The 21776-nt window shown below is 40.3% G+C and overlaps 1 protein-coding gene and 1 long non-coding RNA gene across 3 annotated transcripts in view; one reads left to right on the top strand and one right to left on the bottom strand.

The window, feature by feature from the left end:
• LOC143468666 (retinoic acid receptor alpha-A-like) overlaps positions 1 to 21776 on the top strand; it is a 30721-nt gene that overhangs the window by 176 nt on the left and 8769 nt on the right. The window contains exons 2-6 of one of the 2 annotated variants that reach the window (XM_076965998.1): positions 166 to 307; positions 419 to 728; positions 905 to 1108; positions 4451 to 4582; positions 13629 to 13724. In XM_076965998.1, coding sequence (XP_076822113.1) covers positions 166 to 307; positions 419 to 728; positions 905 to 1108; positions 4451 to 4582; positions 13629 to 13724 — 884 coding nt within the window. Of the gene's footprint in view, positions 1 to 165; positions 308 to 418; positions 729 to 904; positions 1109 to 4450; positions 4583 to 12427; positions 13236 to 13628; positions 13725 to 21776 lie in introns of those variants that run through there. The other variant, XM_076965999.1, reaches the window with a different exon arrangement.
• On the bottom strand, positions 251 to 14541 carry LOC143468669 (uncharacterized). The gene is made up of 3 exons (XR_013119014.1): positions 14419 to 14541; positions 7099 to 7451; positions 251 to 332 (listed from the first exon to the last, which is right to left on the bottom strand). It is a non-coding gene; the product is annotated as an uncharacterized LOC143468669 (long non-coding RNA).

Genomic DNA, 21776 nt, shown 5'->3' with positions numbered 1-21776 from the left:
TTCCATTCCATCAACACTTTGTATTTTGGTTTTAATTTGTCCAAAATGTGTAGTTAAAGCATCTGTGGCTCAACTACAGCTTGTTTAAATTTGGTTTACATGCACATTCATTTAATTTTGGTCACACAGACAAACTTACGATATTTATGTAAATTCGCAATCCAGGCTTCCACGAGGACAAACTTTACAAAGAAAGTCATCGATAGAGAGCCAAGCAAACACAGTTGAAAGCGACTCACCTTCACCCGGTCTAATGCTCTCACCATCCCCACATTCAGTTCCATTTTTTCAGTCTCCAAACCCACAGGTACCGGAGATCTCTTTTCCAACCCCTGTTTAAAACACAAAACTCAGCGTTGATCCTTGCTATATCGGAGTTTTAATTAAGAGTTGTGTGATTTATTTTATTTGTTGCTAGATGTCTCGTCAAATGTTTGGCGGGGTTGCCTCCCCTTTTAACCCAGCCCTCCTCGGCTCATTTAAGAGTGACAAAGGAATAATTGGGGGTTATCCCTCCTTTTACCCAATCTCACCTGATAACGCCGACTCATCTTTCAAACCCCCCACTCCCCCAACTCTTGGCATTGGGTCAACTCCCGCTTTTAAATCGGAGGCATCCCTTGGTGCGAATGGCTACCACAGCCATTTAATGTCTCGTGCTTTGTCGATGGCGATGATGCCACCTGGAATACATTCGCCATCATATGGAGTTGGTGGATATCCACAAGGTATAATTGTTTTCTGGTTTAGTTAGCCACTACCTGTCTATTTATTGGATATCACTGCGATCAGAATGAACCATAGCCTATGACAGTGAATGCTTTCATTGTATTCTGTTTATCATTTAAGTGATTGTGCTCTTCAAAAAGCCTCTTATAATGTCACAAAATTTGCATTGTTGTAGATATACAAGGCTTGTTCATAAGTGCGGCAGCTCAAGCCATCAGTGCTGCGTTGAAGCCAATACCTCCATCAAGTAGTCACTTGCCACACGGTACTGCACAAGCTCAGTCACTGTGCGACCCGAGATACAAGTTATCCCCCAACTCAGACCTTCTCTCTTCTGTGGTGAACAGCAACAAGAGAACATTGGAACAGGCAATAAACAGTAAGTATCATATTGATGGTTAGATTAAGTGTAATTTTATTTCATTTTGCTGTGAATTATTTGTTGTAGATGTTCAGATCGGTGATTCAGGGGCCCAGTGATAATATAGATAAATATTATTTGCTTAGTACTTATGCCTTTCAAGGCCGACGTGGTTACTGCCCACTGTATTTTGCATTGTCTGAAGAATGTTCGTGGATTTTCCGCGTGTATTGTACTTCCATCACGCGCATGTTTGCATTCTCCCCAACAAGCCGTCGCAGCCCGCCAATAAAATCGTGTATTCATGTGACTAAGGTGAAGGCAGGTCGACAACATGACGTTATAAAACGTTGACTACCTGCTAGCCCAAATGACTCACCGGCCTTCTGTTTATTCTAATTCGTTCAAATGAAACGTGCCTTCGTGTAAATAGCGAGTTGTTCTTTGTCCGAACACCTACTGTGGACATTGAACAAGCTCGTAGATTGTGGTTTAATTTAGTTAAAACCATTGTCACACGAACCAGCTATGGTTTGTCAACCTTGTACCCACTTAGCCTTGCGATAGAAAGACATTAAATGTGGGTTCGGCACATTAACGTTGTGCTCAGGTTTATTCGATTACATGGAATTAATAACTTAAATTAGCTTGCTTTGTGTGGTCTTGGCTTGACCATAACCTTTGATGAGGCCGGTACATGCGAATTATTAATATGTCTCATCATCGGGCAAGTGATTGTTAAAATGAATCAACCAAATGTTGTCATCTTCCGCAGTTTGAACAAAACCAACCTACCAGTTACTTCCGCACAACGCAATGCTCATTACTTTTATCTTATTTGGGCTCCATTTCAATCCAGTTTCACGCGCTAAAATATCGGCTGCGCGCAGTTGTGGTGCACACCGGCTTGTTTTGCTGCTCTTTACAAGTCAAACATCACCCTGCAGGTTATATGAGATCCTATGCGTGGTGTTCCGCTTTGTGTTAATCGCAAACAATCCCTGAAACCTTACCATGCCGCACCAACAACAAGCCAGAGAAGTATTTCTCAAAATGTGGAAACTATTTTGTGATCTGAGGCCGCCTAATTATGTTTATTACTTTTTATTTTCTGAAGTTTTGGGAGTAAGTTGTTAAAAGTTTTCGACTTTTCATAAAAATATTGTTTTGGTTTTACGCTCTCACAAATATGCAGTCGACCTTTCAAATTACGTTGTTTGGTAAATATTATGCGCTGAAAAGTGGACTGGTACATTTGGTTGTTATTGTCTATGATTGCCATGAATGACAGGTAGGTATTAGGTCACTATATCTTGGAGGAGCAATTGGACCATTCCGCTCTGCTATTTCTCTTTATTTACAATACATTGAACTACTCATCCAGATAATAGATCACATTCTACCCACTTGGCCTGCCCTTTGCGTTATTAGATGTTATTTATGGAAACTTTCTAGCAGAGCGACAAATGGAAGCAAACGACGCATTTAACACTGTTTTGATTCGCCGTGTTACCCTTCATTTCCCTGGAATGTAAAAGAAATAAGTGTGCCAAAGTTCGTCACAATTTTTTTTTCGTTCGTCACAATTTTCGCCGACGTTAGGTCTTCTTCGTACTATGCACGGACCATGTTGAACATACCACCAATTACTGTCTTCTTCTAATTGGGACAAATTAACGACAATCACTGACGTCCGTTGCTTTGTTAGAAATGTAATTTATGTTGATATTTGAGCCAAGACTTAGGTTGTCCTGGCAGCTATTATGTGAAAAGTATCTTAATCATTGGCGTACTATGAATAAGGCGTGACAACTGGCTCGTGCCAAGCTGGTTATTAGCGCCGCTGAGCGTAATCGACTTGATAATTGTTGCTTCTGTCGCATTCTTACAAATTCCTATTTTCTTGCCCGCATTACAGCAACGTCAAAGCGAAGAGCGATGATTATTATTACTTGGAAGCCTTGTCCACGTTTGAAGACCATTCCTTTTATTTCCAATTAACTTCTGCTTGGTGAGTTTCATCAGGGTTTTGGTCGGGCTTGTTTTCACCGGCGGAATAGGCCGTTTGTCGGCGACCTTTTTATTAGTTTCAGTAAACGAATAATTGAAACAGTTCCCACGTTTTGAGCCGCGTGCTCGTCTGCACAACATTTTTTTTGTAGCTCCCAGTAGCGTGTGTAATACTGCACAATCATCCGGTACCTAATTTTGGTCTATTATACTTTCATCTAATATTCTAATGTCAGTGGGGCAGTTGAGTTATGTTTTCCACGTGAAAACGTGATGACGGCGTCTTCATTTGAAAGCTTCGTCATATGTCCCCAGACAAGACATCTGTTCGTTTAAAAGATCATGCGTTTCTTTGCCGGGGTTAGAATTGCTTGACCTTTATTCAAACCGGGCTTTTAGCTATCATTATGTTTGGGTCTTGGTTCGCCGACGGGTTGTAATGTTTTTTACTGGTTTATCTTTTGCATGTAAAGATTTTGCTCGCCCAGCTAAAACTTTTTTCAAATTAGAACATTGTGACGTAGTTAAAATGTTAACTGGAGTTCGTGTTACTGACCGATTGGTCGAACTATCACCCGTGACCTTTGTTGGTGGTTTATCTGATATCTTTCTGATATAATTGAGCCCAGATCTTACTGAAACCTTTTTATTTGTAATTGGTTAAGTGTTGGCCATAATGTGGCGTGAATCAGCGTGTAAGGGATAAACATTTCCTTGATCTTCGCCATTCCAATAAACCCGGTTCTATACCTTGGAGATTTGACAAGGCGACGTGGTTCTTCTTTAATTCGGTCGCGCCACAAGTAGCGAACAGCTTCGATTAATTTATTGCAACCAAGCGTTGTCTTGCGCAAGGACCGGATAGGTATAGGACCGTGGTAACCTTTGCCCAATGCAGACAATTGACCTTCACACTTGCTGAGTACAGCGACACGGATAACATTTTCTTGTTCGTCGTGATAAAGCTTCTCCACTTTTTCCGTTCTCAAATAATGAGCACAGCACGCGTGAAGTCGATTTTGCTGCAGCAATTGCAAAATGCTGGCTACCGTCGCCTTCATTTGCTTAGAATGTTTCGCAAATACGAGGCCGTGTAAAAAGTCACGTCAAACATTGTGACGCATCATATTATAGGAAATGATTTATAAACAGCGGCCACCCTGCCGGTCACGATGCGATAGACTGAGCACAGAATGATATTTCCTTGCACCAGGCTGCAACTTGCATTTCATGCCATTGACTGCTTTCCGATAGCTTGGATCCATTTGTACACACTAGGCTTGGTCATTTAAAAACGTGTCAAACATTTCGTTCCAACCACGTCTCATCTATTACCTTAATTTCGTTTAGACGATCTATCAAACTCATCACGTGCTCGAAGAAGCGTTCCACGCTCGGGTAATTCTATTATGACGTACCCAGCTCGCATCCAATCAGAAAACAGACGAAAGAGGAGGAATACGTCGGATTGCGGCGGGATCGGTGAGTGTCTGTGAAGTTATGAGTAAATCAAGATTAAACATTTGTTTATTAACACGGGCAGTCCTCGGCAAATTGTCTTGCTGCTTCACGTACGGCGCGAGGGAGAGCTGCAGTTATTGATGCGGTGAAAACACCCGATATTGCAGGATCGCATTATATGGCAGCAAATCGACTCTTTTTCATTTTGCGAGATGTTCACAGCGTGAACACGTGTGAGTGAGACTGCCATGATTTTAACTGCATCATGCTCGTGACTTGTGTTTCGATCATCGCTACGTATGTCGTCATCTTTTGCGGTCCCATCTCGAACGCTGTGCTGGTCAGTGGTCATATTGTTCCAATTGGGAACGCAAGAATATGCATAGACCGGGTGAATCCCAGCACACAAGAGATGTTTAAAGTTTGTCAATCATTCCGATAGTTGGGATAATTTTGAGAATGTAATTCAGTTTTAGGCAATTGATTGTGTAATGTTTGATACATTACTGAAAATATGTTGATTAATATTAAAGTGAAAACTTTTTTGTTTTTACTGTTTGTGGATTGTTGTCACTATGTTGAGAATCAACGTCAGATAATTCCTAACATGTTTATTGAAAAGCCCGCGTCACTTCATTAACTTTATCTTTTACCTTTCCTGACGTCACTAATGTTAGGTTCACAGCTTTCATGTTTAGTCTGCTTGCAATAGAAGCACCCAAACATCGTTGAATCGGCCTTGTACTGGATTTTAAAACAAGCTGTTGCTGGTACTTAGTATTTGATTAGTACTTGTTATATCGTCGGGTCAGAACAGCAAGTGCTTATGACTAGAATGAGTCATTCGATTCTGCTAAACTTTTGTGTTTGACTGGTTTGTTGGAATGCCTTTGCGTCGCCTGGCTAATGTCGCAATTCCATGTATGACGATACGATAGTACGAGTATGATTAACTTGTTTTTTAACCAGCTGGTGATGTTGTACCGGTGTACCTCTGCGTCACAATAAGAAAAATTGTTATAGTTTACTTTGCACATTGACTACATTTATATGTAGGTTTCCCGCTTGTCCGCTCTCCATGTTCTGCTTTGTAACTTGAAGTTTCATCAACGTGGTACAGAGCGCGTGTGGTATATTTGCCAACCGTTTATACTATAGGTACTCAAATCCACTGATCCTTTGCCTTGTTCACTGCGACCAACCATAATACTTCACCGGTTCCCATTCAGGATTCTTCAAAGTATTTTTGGTCTCATTCTCTAGAACTCAGCCCTCGTTGAACGAACCCCGCAATTGAACTCGTGCCCGAGTGTTGTTTATATTTCATCGATCATGAGCCAAGTGGCTCCTTGTCTGCCATTACCCACTCCCCGTGTAAGATTCCATAATAAAACGACAATTTGCTCGATGGCGTTGTGCGTCTATATTAAACAGTTTAAATTTGTTCTGTCTTTGAAAACTTATCTTTGCAAACATTGATCAAGCGGTTTAGATTAGCTGTGTGATTGTTTTTTAACAAGTGCACTTGACGCCCGTTGCTTTGCTTATCGATATAATAGAATATGCTCGTATTGCCAATTCAGATCCAAAGTGTCTCCGACATTGTTCGTTAAACTTGGTCACGATTTCAAACAACGTAAAGTTGATCGGATCAGAAATTAACCGCCTTCTACTCTTCAATTTAACCCTCCTGGCTACGTCGAGAGATTACTTGGTCGCACAGAAATTGTCGCAAAATTGGATGTGATTTACTTGTTTACATTTTCCAACGACATCTGCTCATGTGACAACTAACTTTAAAGAAGTTTGGAGAAAGGATTAAAGGTCGGTCAAAACATGGTGGTTCTTAATTCATGTTGGCCTGCACGCACATGTTAATGCTTTCTGATTACAAATTAGCCGTTTAAGGTAGATAAAGATTTACAATGGCACTGAACGTTTTTGAAAGAGTCTTATTTTACAAAGTAGTTCAGCATATTGTAGTAGATTTCCATTCTTACAAACGCAAATACCAGTGTTTAACATCAGTTTACATGATTTTAAACAAGATTTAAGTGTTTCAGATATTAATATTGGCATGACGAGTAAAGGCAAATGTTTGCCATAAGATTAACGCCGCCTTTACTTTTCTAATAACCCAACAGCATATAATTATATGTGTCTTATTTTGTATTAAGTCTTTTATGGATTTTTCCGGAAAATTCCAACGCGCAGCAATTTTGCAAAACCGGATTTCAAGAGACCTTTTTAAATTTGAATGTTTAACTGGCAGGTGCAATACTTTGATTGCTTTAGAATGTCCTTTGAATTTTGACCTGGTCTGTCTTTATATGGGATTGAGAATAATCTTGACATTTGTAGAGCAAACACTAGATTCCATCGCTTGTAATTTAGTTTGGTTTTGTTAGTAGTGAGTTTGTAGTGGTTGTGTACAACGCACATTGTGCTACCAGCGAAGGATCTGAACAATCTTATCACATTAGATATAAAGCAAACCTGTTTCCTACATACACTCCACTAAAATATTTCATCCCCACCTTAAATTCTAGCAGTCCGCCGCTCGGGAATATCAAATCCTAATATTGGATACATCGGGATAATTTGATTATTTCTTGATGGACTTAGGAATGTACAGCGCTGTTTTCCACCTTCAGGGAATTTACAACTTTCTGGGTGGTTTGTATACATTGGAACATTTCCTGATGTTTTGCAATATAAAGATCTTGTTTATGCACCTGGTATATTTGGCATATTTTGTTGAGAATTCAGCTGCTCTGGCATCGATCCTTTTGTCTCGCCGGTATGTGGGAATGCCTGTGAAGTTGTCGCCCATTTGATGTTTATTTTCTTGTTTGCATTCGGATTATTCAGCGTTTAGGTTTGAGCACCGCTGCAAAATGGAAGCGTGCAGTTGGCATTGGTTGACAAATTGCAGTTTGTTAAATTGGAAATTGATTGAAACGTAATGTCGAAATTTTATTGGGAAGTTTACAATTATATACAAACCTTATGAATCTTGCCGTTATTTTAACATCAAATGTACAAATAAAATTAAAAAATTCCTGTAGAGATAAGCTTTTTCTTGTAAAACTTGAATTAATTAGGCTTACATAGAATTCTTGGATTATCCTAAATTTTTTGTTTGTTGTTATATATTGATGCCTTGGGGCTTGAATAATGCGAGATTTGGTGATGTTGTGAATTCGCTCACATTTCTCCGACATATATCTTGTTACATTCTATACATTAAGTTTACGTTTAAAAAATATGTACGGTTCGCATAAAGATGTTTCTTTTCTGGATTTGTGGCCATCACTGCAGATAGCAAGACAAAAAGTCAACTCAAAATCTTTGGTGTAAAGTTTCACGAGCAAGATTGATACGACGTTACAAAAATGCAACTAAATCCAGAAATACAACAGTATCTTGGCGGAAGCGATCAGAATGACCAAAGATTTGCGCAGCGTCTTGATCGCGATTTCTTATGAAATCATCGTCTTAGGTTATGTCGGTGCATGGCGTCGTGGTCGTGTCGCTTAACGCGGCACGATTTTCCAAGTTAGGTCAACAAAAAACAGGATTCGGCACTTCCCGTATCCCTTTTTACTTCCGTATAGTTTTATTGCGTCATAATTGCAGGCATGGGTTGACTAGGTGGGACTATAAGTTACCTTTTAACTTAAGACGTCAACCTTTGTTTCGGTCATCTCGTTGTTATTGTTGTGTACGTGCTCTTGCTCTGATTAATCCATCTGTACGGCGCTTAATAAAAGTCTAAAGCCCACCAAGTAAAACAGAGTACACCAGTGCCCGAAGTTGGTTGCAGATGTACGCAGCGATCGTTGAGTACGCGCTTTTCCAGTTTTCATGCACGGAAGCGGGGTCGGCATCGTTGTTTTCTTTTGCTTCATGTCGTCGGGATGTCGCCTGGCAACCGACGTCGGTCAATTTTGCATTTTCGCCCACTTTCGATATAGAGGGGGTGGTTCACTTTCTATGTGGCACAAAGGCCAAGCGCTGACCACGCCTTGCCTTGCTGCACCCACCACTGAACTCCTCGCGCCATCTAGATGACATCACGATTTAGGGGCAGCTTGACTCCTGCTGCCCTGGCATTTGCAGGGGCCCATATGACGACAATGTTGTATTGGTATAGATCAAACAAAAGGTTATTGAAGGGCGGATGTGCTAACTAGTTATCTCTTATTTATCTCCCATTTATAATCATGCTCGGCTTCACCTTCGACCCGCAGAGGACAAAAGAATCAACTTTTGCGCGATGCAACTTCAACGAAGATATCAACGTTTTTTTTGCAGAGATAAATTACAATGGGCATTGTTGCTTGCTCAGGCAACTTCACCATCGACATCCAACCCGCGACGTTAAGTCTCTTGATACGTCAAATATGTTTTGTTTAGTCTGCTCTGACATTTTGATCATGGTGTCGCGACCATGCATAATTAAAAAGCCAACAACGCGTCTATTCCTGTCACTGTTCGATAAATATTGAATGAAACGCTTATTACGTTTCAACATGTAAACCACGTTCTAGCTAATGAGCTGCTGTCGGCCTTATATGATTTATAGCGGACAACGTTTACAGCTTTCGACAATGTGCAGTTTTCAAATACAATCAATTTAAACATTGTTTTTGGTTGGATGCGGAAACGATCAATAATTAAATTGAATTGGTAAGAATGTAAATCGTATGTAAAGCATCGATATATTGAAAGAACATTAGACACAGACGTGCTGGAGAATTTGCGAGCAAGCTCAGGTGTCGTAATTTGAAAATTCCTTCGCTGATGGGGAAAGTTTCGGCAATTTTGTTCGTCTGTGAAAGTGTTTTAATGCAATTACCTCAACTTAATTGTCTGCTTCTATCTGACAACGAAGCTTATTTCGACGACCAACAACAAGGAACTCAGCCTTAGCAAGATTGAAGCCTGTTTTCCTGGATTAAGTTCAAATCTATACCGTTTTGACAGAAATATCAACGGATTTTGTTGTATTTTCGTGGCATTTGGTCATATTCCTCTGTCTACTTTTTTACAGCTTTGCTTTGTCGGTGTTTACCCGTAGCAACAATTTTTAAAGCAACCAGCAGCTTTCCATCGCCACCAAGGCGCCGATAAATTTTATTTTACTGTCACGAGATGGCGTTATAGCACTTGGTGCGTTTTCTCGTGAAGTTCTGAAAATTTTTAATATGATTCCAAACCACGGCATTCAGTGAAATGATTATGCTTATGTGCTGATGCTTGGTCGTAAGCAGTTTCATTTCTATTGCAATTTAATGTTAATTGTCGCATGGCGTTATACAAATCTCCGACAATTCCGCCCATCTGTATTCTATGCCAGACCTTGTCTTATCGACGACATACTTTAATAAAGGTTCGACATCATTGTGGAGACAATGACCTAAAATAACACAAGAACTGAAATGGTTAAACTTGGGCATTTTTTCGCTTTTTCAAAGCAATAGTAGTATCAGTACTACCAGCGATAAGACAACATGATTTCTCTGGTTGGTGTATGGCTTGTTATTCATGTCACGCTGTAAGGTAAAAGTTGATTGAAATATCGTTTAAGATTGTTTTTTTTTCACTTTTTGTTCCTGATGAAGAAGTTATGGATTCTGACTTGTTGTATCGAAATTCTGCTGTGACTTGGAAATCTTTCATAAACGTTTTTGTTTTTACGGTCACTCTTCGCTCTTTCTGCCTATCCCCACACCATGCGCCAACCCACCCACCAGGCCGCTGGTCAAAGCTTATATTTTCCGCTCAACCGGATTACTCGGTGGTCGAATCATCATCAAAGTAAGGATTTCCTCCCATGCTCTCTCTCTCGCATGTGAAAATTTTCTGCCGCCAATGACGCATTTGTTTCGGTGGAACAGAAATCGACTTCAAATAACAAGGTGTTGCTAATAAGTTGCGGGAAGTCTCGCGTTACATTCACATTCATTTACATTTACTCTGAAGAGTAAATAATAAAAAATACTTTGAAGATGGACCGTATTATTCCGAAAATAATTGCCTGCAAATAAATGCATTATGAGAGTCTTTGCATTGTTTGTCTCATCAGCAACCATTTGAGACATTTATAGCCCACACATAGCAGCCTGCAGTTCTGTATCGCTGTGCTTCTGAATGACTGGCGTGACATCGTGTTCAGCATCATATGACCAACAATAAGAAGGGTAGGTTCTTCTGTTATGCGCATTGTCACTGCCCGGGGCGAAATTGCGTTTTAATTACTGCAAAGTTTTGTGGTGCAAAAGGTTTATCAAAACCCACAATGTAGTTGATTAGCTCAAGTGTCCCTGCCAGCGCCAGGAATTGAGGCAAGGTGTCAGCGTTTAAGGTGAGATTCCGTTTAATGTGAGCCCACCAGTCAGCCATTGGAAAACCCCATCAAAAGTGTTGATATTATACAATAGGAAGTTCCATGTTTTCTCAAAACTATTTTAGTCTTATCGTGACAATAAAGAATAGTTATACGAGCTTGGTTTGTCTTTGCATATGCGGAAATCCGTCTTTGCTCGGGAATATTTTGAAACTATTTTAGTAATTATTACTTCACGGTAATTTTGGACGGAAATTTTTACGGAAAAGGGAGGGTATAAAAGAGTCGATTTATTGACAGAACTATTTGGAGATTGCCGAGGGAGGAAAGTGAAATTGAGTAAATAACCACAATGCTTCAGTTGCTAGTTACTAATTCCGTCGTTGAGAGAGATTCGCCTTCACCACATCGATTTCAAATCAGTCTGGTGTTTGTTTTTCTTCTGTAAGGCTTAAGCATATCAGAGGCGCATCTCATCCTTAAAATGCTGAATATCTGAAAATAATTTGCCATAGGAGAACGGGCATCTTTGCACGGTGCATCAAGTACTCGGGTGCGTGTTAACATACGCTTCCGCCGCTGTCAAACTCAGTTAAATGCTTGCAGCCTTATCTGCTGGCTAGCTTGTGATACTTAACATACATTCCTTGTATGAAAATGATGCCTTGAAAGTGGAAAAGGTAGACAGGGTGCTATAAAATTTGTGTGGTCCAGTTAATTTCCTTTGAAGTTCAAATGTCGAAACTGCACGGTGGTAATTATGTCCCAGCGCTTTCAGAGTTCACTAAATTCTGCAATTTGTGTCTAATTGCCGATCTTTAAAATTTCTGCTTGGTGGCGGTGAGTTAACGTAATGCATGACAAGGTTCATGCGGTCTACAATTGTCCGCCTGTGACGCAATTAAAGGCGATTAAATTGTAAGTTTGAGGAGATAAAAGTCTGGGAAAATGCATGTTTTCTGGTTAAAGTTTGAGCGATTGTGACATGGCGGTCTTGTATCAGATTTTTGCGGTGAGTCGTGCCCTTTCACTGACCTGACGTGGCTTTGGTCGAGCGAGGTGTTGACGAGCTGAGGCCAGATATTTGCTTGAGGGGATCTCATCTCTCTAAACCACTTCTAAATAAATTCAAGTTTTAATTCGACTTTGGCGCAGTAATGATTTCTTAAAGTTGAAAGTTGGCCGAAATTTGAATCATCATGTGAAGCAGGATGCCAGGAACGGTTTTGGCTCCGTTTCTCAGAGAAACGCAGCATAGTGGCATCTTTCGTAGCAGAGTGAACAAACATCCTTTTGAGATTGCGTTATTTCCACGTATTTTTCACGTGAGTTGAATGAATTCCAGAAATTTGCAGAATTAGCAAATCGCAACTAGTCAACAAACTAGTTGTAGTCCCTTCACATGAGAAGCGTTACGTCGATTCCTGACAGTTTTAAGGCGAAGGCGTGAAGGAGATATATGTTGCTGGCTTGAGAATATTTCGCTTTTTCTAAGATAAACCTACATTTTACTTTCTTTAGATTTTCCTTGTACAGGCTTCAGTAAGATTCGATATCTGTACCAAGAGTCTGACATTGGAAAATTTACCATCAAAGTATTCCTATTTGCTGATATCCGAGAATCGTTTATTTCGATCATGTCTTGTGATTACACCCACCCTGATAACATCGATATAGGTTCGCTCGCCATTGGTGTGGCCAACAAGATGAACCGGCACGGTGCCTACGCGAACCACCAGGAGCAAATGCCTCTCTACTCCGCCGGGTTTCAAGCCAGAGATCTCAACTTGCAGACGCGAAATTTTCAAAACCAGCCAGCTGCGCGTTTCATGCAGAACCGTACAACAGCTATTCTACCCGCAGACGTTGTGCCGAATGAAACCCCTGGTACGAGGTGTTTTGATGCCCCAAATTTTTACCCAATTGCTCAAGACATGAATCCCAACTCGGCCTCGACCATGAAAGCTCTCGGCATGTTGACTGAGAAAACAATTGAGCAGTTTTTCGTCACAAGCAAACATGAACCCATTTCACCCACTGGGTTTTTTCCCCATTCCGCGAATCAAACCCCACATTGTGTCAACAGTGGGGCGCAGTACGAGCCAAACGCGGGAAGAGCCCCACATCAAGCAGGGGTACGAATAAACCCAGCTAGGGGCCCTCAGGTACCGGATGAATCTCAGTACTTTCAGCAAAGTGGGACTTGCATGCAGCAAGGTAGTCACGCGACTATCACGTCTGTGGATGGCTATCGCATGCCGTCGGTTAAAATGGAGTGGAATGCTTATGGCAATGACGTCAACACACCGTACTATGGTCAAGGTATTTCAAATTATGTGTCTAAGCCGCAGAAAGAGCAGCATCGCCTTGCTGGGGGTTCAGCCGCGCGCATAACTTGTTGTTGTGCCTCGTATTGCAACACTCTGCCCATATATTAACGGTCTTCGTGTTAATTGCTTAATCGAAGAAATTAAGGTTTGCGCAACATTCTGGCACGTAGCCAGACAATGACGAAGTGGAGCAATTATCGACCAATATCAGTGATGAGGTCTAATTATTAAGGCTGATGCTTGTCACGAATTGCGACGACGCCCAACTACATGGCGTGGTGGTTGCCAACTATCTTGTTTTCGTGCGTTTTAGTTACCCGCCGTCTCTGCATAGTTTGATGTGGGCAGCCTCGGAGTTTAAACGACTTCCGTCTTTGTTTTTCAGATTCGTCCGGAGAGCGAAATCCTCCTCATCTGGATGAAGGTTTTGTGCCACCAAGCGGCCACAACAACGCTTATCAGGGTTCAGAGAGATGCCGAGGTACATTATTACGTCACAAATTATAATCTGCCACACACGTGTAGAGATAAGAACGTTATCTGTGTGTTTATCTCATGCCGCCAAGATCGCACCCACTCTACTGGGGCGTTCATTATCATGCTTTCGAATTTGAGGCTATTCATGGCCAGTGTAAATCGCCAGCCTGTGCCACGTGTTAGCTCCTGGCAGCTCGACGTTTCAACAAGTTAATTGAGAAACGACTTTATACATTGGCTTAATTGTACAGCATCAACTGGTGACACGTATTAATTTTCGAATTCAAATTCAGAGTACATAATTTCGCGGTAACGGCGATAACACGTCGTTCGAGACATTTTTTCTGGAATTTCACTCCGACATTAAGCTGTCACTGGGTCTCAATTACGAATTATCTTAAGCGACTTCGCTTGATGTCATTTTAGGCTAATTACTACTTGCAAGATTGCTTCGATCATTTTGCCTTATAAGGATTTCAATCACAAGTTCGACGTTCGCAATGTCGGTCTAATTCATAAAAAGCGATGCGGTCTAATTCATAAAAATGCGATCTTGTAATCAAACTGCGTGAATAGTCTTTGATATTTAAATTAAACCAACAATTACATTGACATATATCGGAGACATTCTGTAGCTTAGAGGCACTTACACAACAAGTCATCAGGTGAATTTACACGACCGCGGAGTCATGTCTTACCTCGTTTACATCCATCATTAGAGGCTGAAGTAGTCGGCCCGGAGATGTCTTTCATGTTTTTCCAGCCTGGTCGTTCGCTTTTAATCCTTTCAAGAAATATGCATTTTCATCAAAGAAACATCTAAAAGAAATTCTTAGTTTTTTTTCAATTGACTCACTTACGTCTCGTTCTCTTCAATCTAAACCAAATTACACGCTGGATCAATGTGAAATGAATGCAGGAAATGTCCATCAAGTATTTGAAAATAATTTCTGCTCTTATTTGATTGGCCAACCGTACTAGTCAGCTCGGTAATTTATAATGATCATTAAATCTTCATACAGTGAACAAGACTTTGGTGGAAATTGTTGCTATATTTGCCAAGGCAAGGTGCGATATTCATTGCTTTATCTCAAAATAACAATGAATTTGTTTATTTTCCGAATCAAAAGCGTTTCCGCTAACAGGATGGTCTGTATTTGTATATTTAGTGTCAGCACCTGTGTTTGGTAGACCAGTCTTTCTATTGTCCGATTATTTTGCTGTATGTTGTCTGTTATTTATACTGAGGTTCTCATCAAGCGAGCGCTTCTCTCGCTGCAAATTGCTCCGCAATAATGGCGGCGATTATTTGCCAGCAAAAGAGTTCAAGAGACGGTAACTGCTAAATATAGTTTGTTTGTTTATCAAATTTTTCGGTTTTTATTTTCTCTGTTTTTATGAGGATAAAACACTTCCGTCGAATTGAGATTTCCTTTCGCATCCGTCTATCCGGGATGCCCAGAAAAGATGTCAATAAAAATAAACAACAAAGAGATAGCCAGATTACGAAATCGTCGAAAGATTGCCACGTCATAGCTAATGTAATACTTCTACGGACAATCTTAAATAAACTGGTTAAAAGCCACTCCTTGTTTTGCTTTTAATTTTTTTGCAACACTTGGACGATTGACAATCTTAAAAACTTTTCTTATTGAAACTGGAAATTGAAGAGAAAGTACCGGCTACAAATATAATCCATTAAGCACATCGACAAACTTACTAACGCTGATGGATTCTTAATTTCGGAAGCGAGACGTAATTGCATCAGATGACACTAATCTCTACCGAATCGTTCAATAATTGAAAAGTTTTTGCCGAGTTGTGCTTGTTCGTTTGACACAGGAGCGCCACCGTGCGTATAAACATTTGGTATTTACGACTTCCAGTGATAAAGTTAGAGCGAAACGTTGTTCTAAATCTGCCAACCATTTGCTTTCAGGCAATTCGATAATCACAAAAAGACAGTTTTCGATTCCGTTTGTTAAGCTTACCTTCCAGACGAAGTTGGTGTCTACTTCGCCATTTTTATATGGTTGTAAAAATCTAGAACGGAAGGGCGGTTTTACTTGGTCCAATAAAACTTGTTTGTCAATTTTTCCAAAATTCCAGTTGTGTTTGCGGACAAGCCGCGCAGAACTGTGACGTTCCCACTTTATTTGCGTGTGTACACCTGGATGTGTAGAGAGCGGTCTATTAATCTGTTATGCGTGTGTGAAGCTTCTAATCTTTATTCGAGTAATCCGAATCAGTTGGTTTGTCATGTTTCCTGCTGCGACAAAATCGTTCATGGCAGGTTGTTCCTTCTCGGCTCTTGTTTGTGGATTTCAGATGTGCCCATAGCACCGCTTGTGGCCATAAAACAAACACGGTTCGTTCTTAAATACCTCGTAAAAATTGGGTTCACCTAAAGTTCAACATATTCCGATGAGGTCATACAAAGTTCACACACGCGCGATCTTGCAAAGTTGGACACGCTTGAGCAAACTTTCCGCTCTGCCTTTATTTGGCCGCTTTGAAATAGATGCGTGAATCGCGCGATTACCGCACAACTTTTTTGCTATGGGCAACTTCGACGAAATCAACGGTGATTTATTTTTGTTTATGTTTAATCATCTCTTTGGTTTGATTGACAGTCGTTGATGATTTTTCCTTTCATGGATCAGTTCCCAAAAATATGACCAGACGTACATCTGTACAGTAGATTACCTTCCACTTTTTTAGGAAAATTTTGTCAGGTGCATCATTTAGCTTGTTGAAGTAATAAAATCTAGCAACAACCGTCGTTAAAATTCTAGCGACATTGTTTCCAGTTAATCAGTAACCTAACACCAGCCGCAACCTTGCTTTCACTTCCATATATGGCAGTCAGTGTCAATTGTTAGGCGTTTAAGTTTTTTTGTGACTCCGTTTTTCATTTTTCAGGTAAATTTTTGACAAATTAATTGCAAATTATAGCCTGGAACAATTTTGTTCAGTTCAAATTCACAGTTTTTGAAAAATCAACATGGAAGTTGCTTTCGGCTTCTTTGACTTCTCCAAGATAAAGTCTAAACTTCACAGCTAGTGTCAGTACATGGGGGAGCCTCTTATCTGACTTTGTTATTATTTATCTTATCTTCATCCGGATCAGAATAATTAAGACTAAGGAGTAAATTTAATCTTTTTTAGCGAAAGTTACTTCGTTCACCAGAACCAACCTTGTGCTTTTAGCGGTGATTAGTGATCTGTGTGTTGAAGGAGAACTTGAAATAATTCAAGCTGACATGTTGTATTTGACACTTAAAATCATCATGTTTCTTAGCATTAGTTTAAACTGTTCGCAATTAGAAGCTGCGATATAAATCAACGATTGTATCGGCGACATTCAGAACGTGTTTCTAACATAATTTTAATTAAATTCGATCAGTGTATTACATCGCACAGAACAAATACACATAGGCTGGCATAACACAGTGTTCAATATATAAATTCGAAGGAGATTGCCGGAGCTGATATACACCGATCCCCCGAGATATATTTCCATTGCATTGTGATTCCTGTTCCACTGTTACCCAAAGAAATAACTGTCGTATTCAAACAATGGAAGAGATTCGGTTTGACTTAATATACAATGTTTACGTAAGAGCGGGCACATTCTATGCAACAATGGCAATTGTTTGATGATAAATAGATGAAACCACATTAGAAACTTAATCGTACGTCATAATAAGTGGAAAGATTGATGAAAGAAAGGATAGTCGAACGTATTTTTATCGATAAAACATTGTTTGAATTGTCGCGAAGAACATGACGCTTTTATGTTTTTCCATTTTTCGTTCTTAATTGCTGCTGGCTCCAGATTTAGAACGACGCCTTCTCTTTTTTCATTCTCCGTCTTTCGCTTCAAGTGGTCTGCTTCTGATGTAGCTTCCCTGGGCAAGACAAAACCTTGATTGATGTGCGCGTGTGTTCTAATGAGGCAGGTTACGTAAGGCTGGCGCACAAATTCTCAGCGAACTTGAGTCTATTTGCTATAAGATGTTACATTCTCTCCTGGTGGGCTGCATGTTATTCTACCATCACATATTGATGATATGCCTCAATTAACTCAGCACCAATTTTCCCAACTCCGTGATGCCGTGAAAAACATCACCGATTCCTATCACGTTCTCTGTGCCGTCACAAACTTGTCTTATTTTGCAATTTGCAACGGGCCTTCGATAATCCCGCGATAATCGTGACCACCATGAGCTGATTAAAACGACAAATCAAAGCTCAAACCCACCTATACAAGCCCTGGTTGCGACATGTGTGTATATTAAACAGTCATGCCGATCGCATGCGCTATTACCTTGATTTCTCCAGGGAAATTGTATAACTTTATGGTGGCCCTGCTTATCTAGTTAATTACCTCTTAATCCCATCTTGTTAAAACAGATGTGGTTTGGTAGATTCAGGATAATCGTTAAACCGATGCGAGGGCAGAAATACTTTAAGCCACTTGATCGTCTCACTGCTACTGATATTACACGTTGAGATGATATTTAATTACTACTTACACAGAAAGGGTTATGTTGTCGTATTATGAGACAAGTATGTGTGTGTTTTTGGCATGTTTATTGCATCATACCATTACTGCCAGAATACGTGGTCTGTGAAAATGATATTCTAAATCTGGGATTTTTTCTCAATTAGCGCTTCGATTTTTGCATAATTTAATTTATTTCTTAGAACCCGACGTGTCTCGTCTTTTTTTCCGACCGAAAAGACCTAGTTTGCTACATTTTGATGAAGTCCAGGCCACACCATGTACTTTGTGTTCTTTAATTTTCCCAAAGAAAACCTGGAAGTCCTTTGTATTATGCGAGACGCCATGCGTGGTAATCCACTCTTGACATCCATCTGAAACACTTGGTCTGTTTTTTCCGCACAAATCGACGCCATTTTCGACGTTCTTATCTCTCAGTCCATAGCAGAGTTGAATGATCATTTATTTGTCCTTCGTCTTCGATGGCCGCTTGTTTTCGAAACCGTGCGCACCAGCTTTGTTTACGTTTAGCGAGATTGCGCCATCACAAGCGTCAAATTAGAATTTCGATGCAACAAAACACTTTGTGACATCATCATAAATCTTTAAATTATGATGCGAATGTCAAAAAACGTGATAGAAGTTCGTATTAAGTCTCATGCTTCGCAAATTTCCGGTCTTGTTCACACCAGCAAGCCCGCTCTGTATGAATGACCTGCCAGGCTAATGGTGATGTTGCTTGAATGGTTTGGACTCGTATGCACCGGGTCGTTCTTCGTAAATATTTTTCTCGTGCTTTTTGGACAGAATTCGTTGGAGTTGAAAACTTGTCTCTGATTAATTTCATTGATTTTAAAGTTGCAAGAAACAGTTTAATGCGTCAAATATTGATCTGAAACTTATCTCTGTTAAGTGCCTGAGTAATAGTTCGTGATCTGATTCTTTCTGCTGTGCGCGCTCGCTTGCCTAATATACTCCACCTTCTCCACGGTTTGTCATATTCGTCGAAACGCAGCCGTCAGGAAATCAACGTCATAATTCACTTCTTAAACCCCTTTATTTCGTCATAAACTTTGTTCTTCTGGCAACTGACCCCAATTCAGAGGAGATAAATGTCACAGAATTCTTTCCAATCGTTGTGGTCTTGCTTTATTTCAATGAGAAATTGTCCGGGTAAGTCGTCACGCCGGTTAATATTTGACGACATTTAACTGACAAGTCGCTATAACGCGGTATTAATAGCACATAACCGCTTTTAAACAAGTCGCTTTTTCCTTCTAAGAATGAGCCCAGTGGTTGACAATTGACATCACTCAGGGAGAAGTCTGTTTGTTCAGATGGATTTCGAAAACTTTTGTTTTTGCTTTCAAAAGTCCTCCCTCACCATGATCAGAGATGTAGTTATTAGATAATCGTGAATAGTTGAAATGCTCCAATGTCTAGTGAGCTTTTCACTGTCTCAACGCATTTGCCAAAGCCGAGAACATCTCCCTTGGTGCTTTATACTGGTAACAAAGTTATTATGTTAGCTTAGCAGCAGTGATGTCTTATCATGTTCGTTTAGCAAAGTTTTCTCAGCGAACGTGTGAAACGAAGCGGAACGTTTCATCGAAAACTGAACTCTGTCCGTTTTGGTGGAGCCCATGCCGCTAGTAATTTTGTTTTAGCCCTTTTTGTACAAACGAGATGCGTTTGACGCGGAAATATGACTAATGATAGCTTCACTGATACTAGCTCTCAGTGGCGGTTTACAAGCAGTTGAAGACGAGATGCCGGTTGAATAATAAAACTTTATAAGGTTGCTTGGTGAAGATAGGCAAGTTGAGCTACTCACTGCGCCATTTATCAGCAACTGTTACATTATATAAAATTGTTATGTAAAGTTGTAACGTTGGCAAATGAGTTCAACAATCAAGGATCGTTTCGAGATTTTTAGCTTGTGCTGAGGCGAACGTTCAGTTGTGGAGATAGTTTTCCAGCTTCAAAGCAGAGTCTTGTTACATTCTCTTCTAAATATTCGATATTTCTCTAGAAATGTAATAATGTGAGACAGCCCGTTAAGTGAGTTATATGAGCTGTGTTGAAGACATACAAGCGACGTTAGATAACAAACCGTAATGATAGAAGTGTTGAAATAGAGATACATTATCTTTTTATTTTCTTTGTTAAAGATCTAGATTTCGTATTTAATCATCCACATCGAGACATTTTCCGCATATCTTCTTCATTCGAAGCAGATAGTTGCAACGTCTCCATTGTTTTAAATTGCGAGTCGTTCGGTCCAAGCCATTGTCATTTTCTGGAACAATTTAGAAGGCATCACTGCTTTGAATTGTTAGAAGAGGTTTTAGCGGCCTATAATGGTTTCACAACACAAACAATAGATTCCGTTTAAAAGCGAGTCGATGGGTATAATTAACTGGATACAGCAGTAAACCGTCCAACTATGTTGCAACTATTTTAATCGCATTATTTTCAAACAAAACTATCTTGTTTACGCGTTGCCGGCCACCATTGATCGGGTTGTTTTGAAGAAATTCAAATCTATCATTGCTGCCGCGTTATTAAAATGAGTTTTCTTACCAGATTGCCTTTTAATCCAGTGGGACTTTTTCAGCCTTGGCGCTGGCCTTAACGAGTTTTATGAGGTCGATTAACGTGTCGGTCGAATAGCTCCAACATGCTTGTTTACTAGATTAGATACAAGAGAAAGCGAGAAGATTACGCGAGAGAAAAAAGAGAAAAAGCTGGTAAGGGAGCGAGAAAAAGAGAAAAAGAGAAAAAGGGAGAGCGGAGGGTGGTGGAAATGAAGTCGACTTCGCGTCGAGTGTTCAGTAGTTGTAGGAAGTAGGCAATTGTGACGCATGTTTCGCCAGGTTACAATATAACTTTGTGTAAAGATAAGGGTTGGTGCCGGCGTTGTGAATGCGTTCCCACGTTTAAGGCCGGGTTGCATTTCGGGAACGAACTACAGCAAGTTCAGTTTATCAAATTTTAGCGGAAGCTAGGCTCACAAAACGCTGCGTATGGCTGCACAAACTGTACATGACCATCCGCGTTATTAGCACAGATTGTCATAACGGCATCGGTAATTTCATTGCTGATTGACTGTCGCATTTCATTGAGGTGTAATGTTGTGATCGAAATATTAGCCCTTAAGTGTGAAAGTGCTTAGTTTTGGTTCAAGTTCTAGTTTTGATTATGCGTGAGACAAGCCGTAGGTAATATGGGTTAAAGAAAAAGCCTGAAGTATTAGCTGTCAGTGCAACTTGATGCTTTGTAGCAACTATTTTAATCGTTTAATCCGTTGGTCTGCAACCGTACTTCTGGTACCAGTGAACTTCGACGTTCAGAAAACGTTGTACAATGGTTGTATGACGACGTCATAATCAGCGGCTCACTGTTCTTGCAGCCGCAGTTTGCCGAGTACCGGATGTACTTTACTTTCAAACTCTATTTTAAGCTGTTCGTGTCGTTTTATTGCGTGTGTTTTCACACAGTGTCCATAATTCCAAGCTTACTGAACGATTAGGAGTGATCGCTTGTCTG

The sequence above is a fragment of the Clavelina lepadiformis genome, chromosome 8 (assembly GCF_947623445.1).
Source record: "Clavelina lepadiformis chromosome 8, kaClaLepa1.1, whole genome shotgun sequence".
NCBI classification, from domain to species: domain Eukaryota; kingdom Metazoa; phylum Chordata; class Ascidiacea; order Aplousobranchia; family Clavelinidae; genus Clavelina; species Clavelina lepadiformis.
This window is presented reverse-complemented; position numbering and strand designations above follow the sequence as displayed.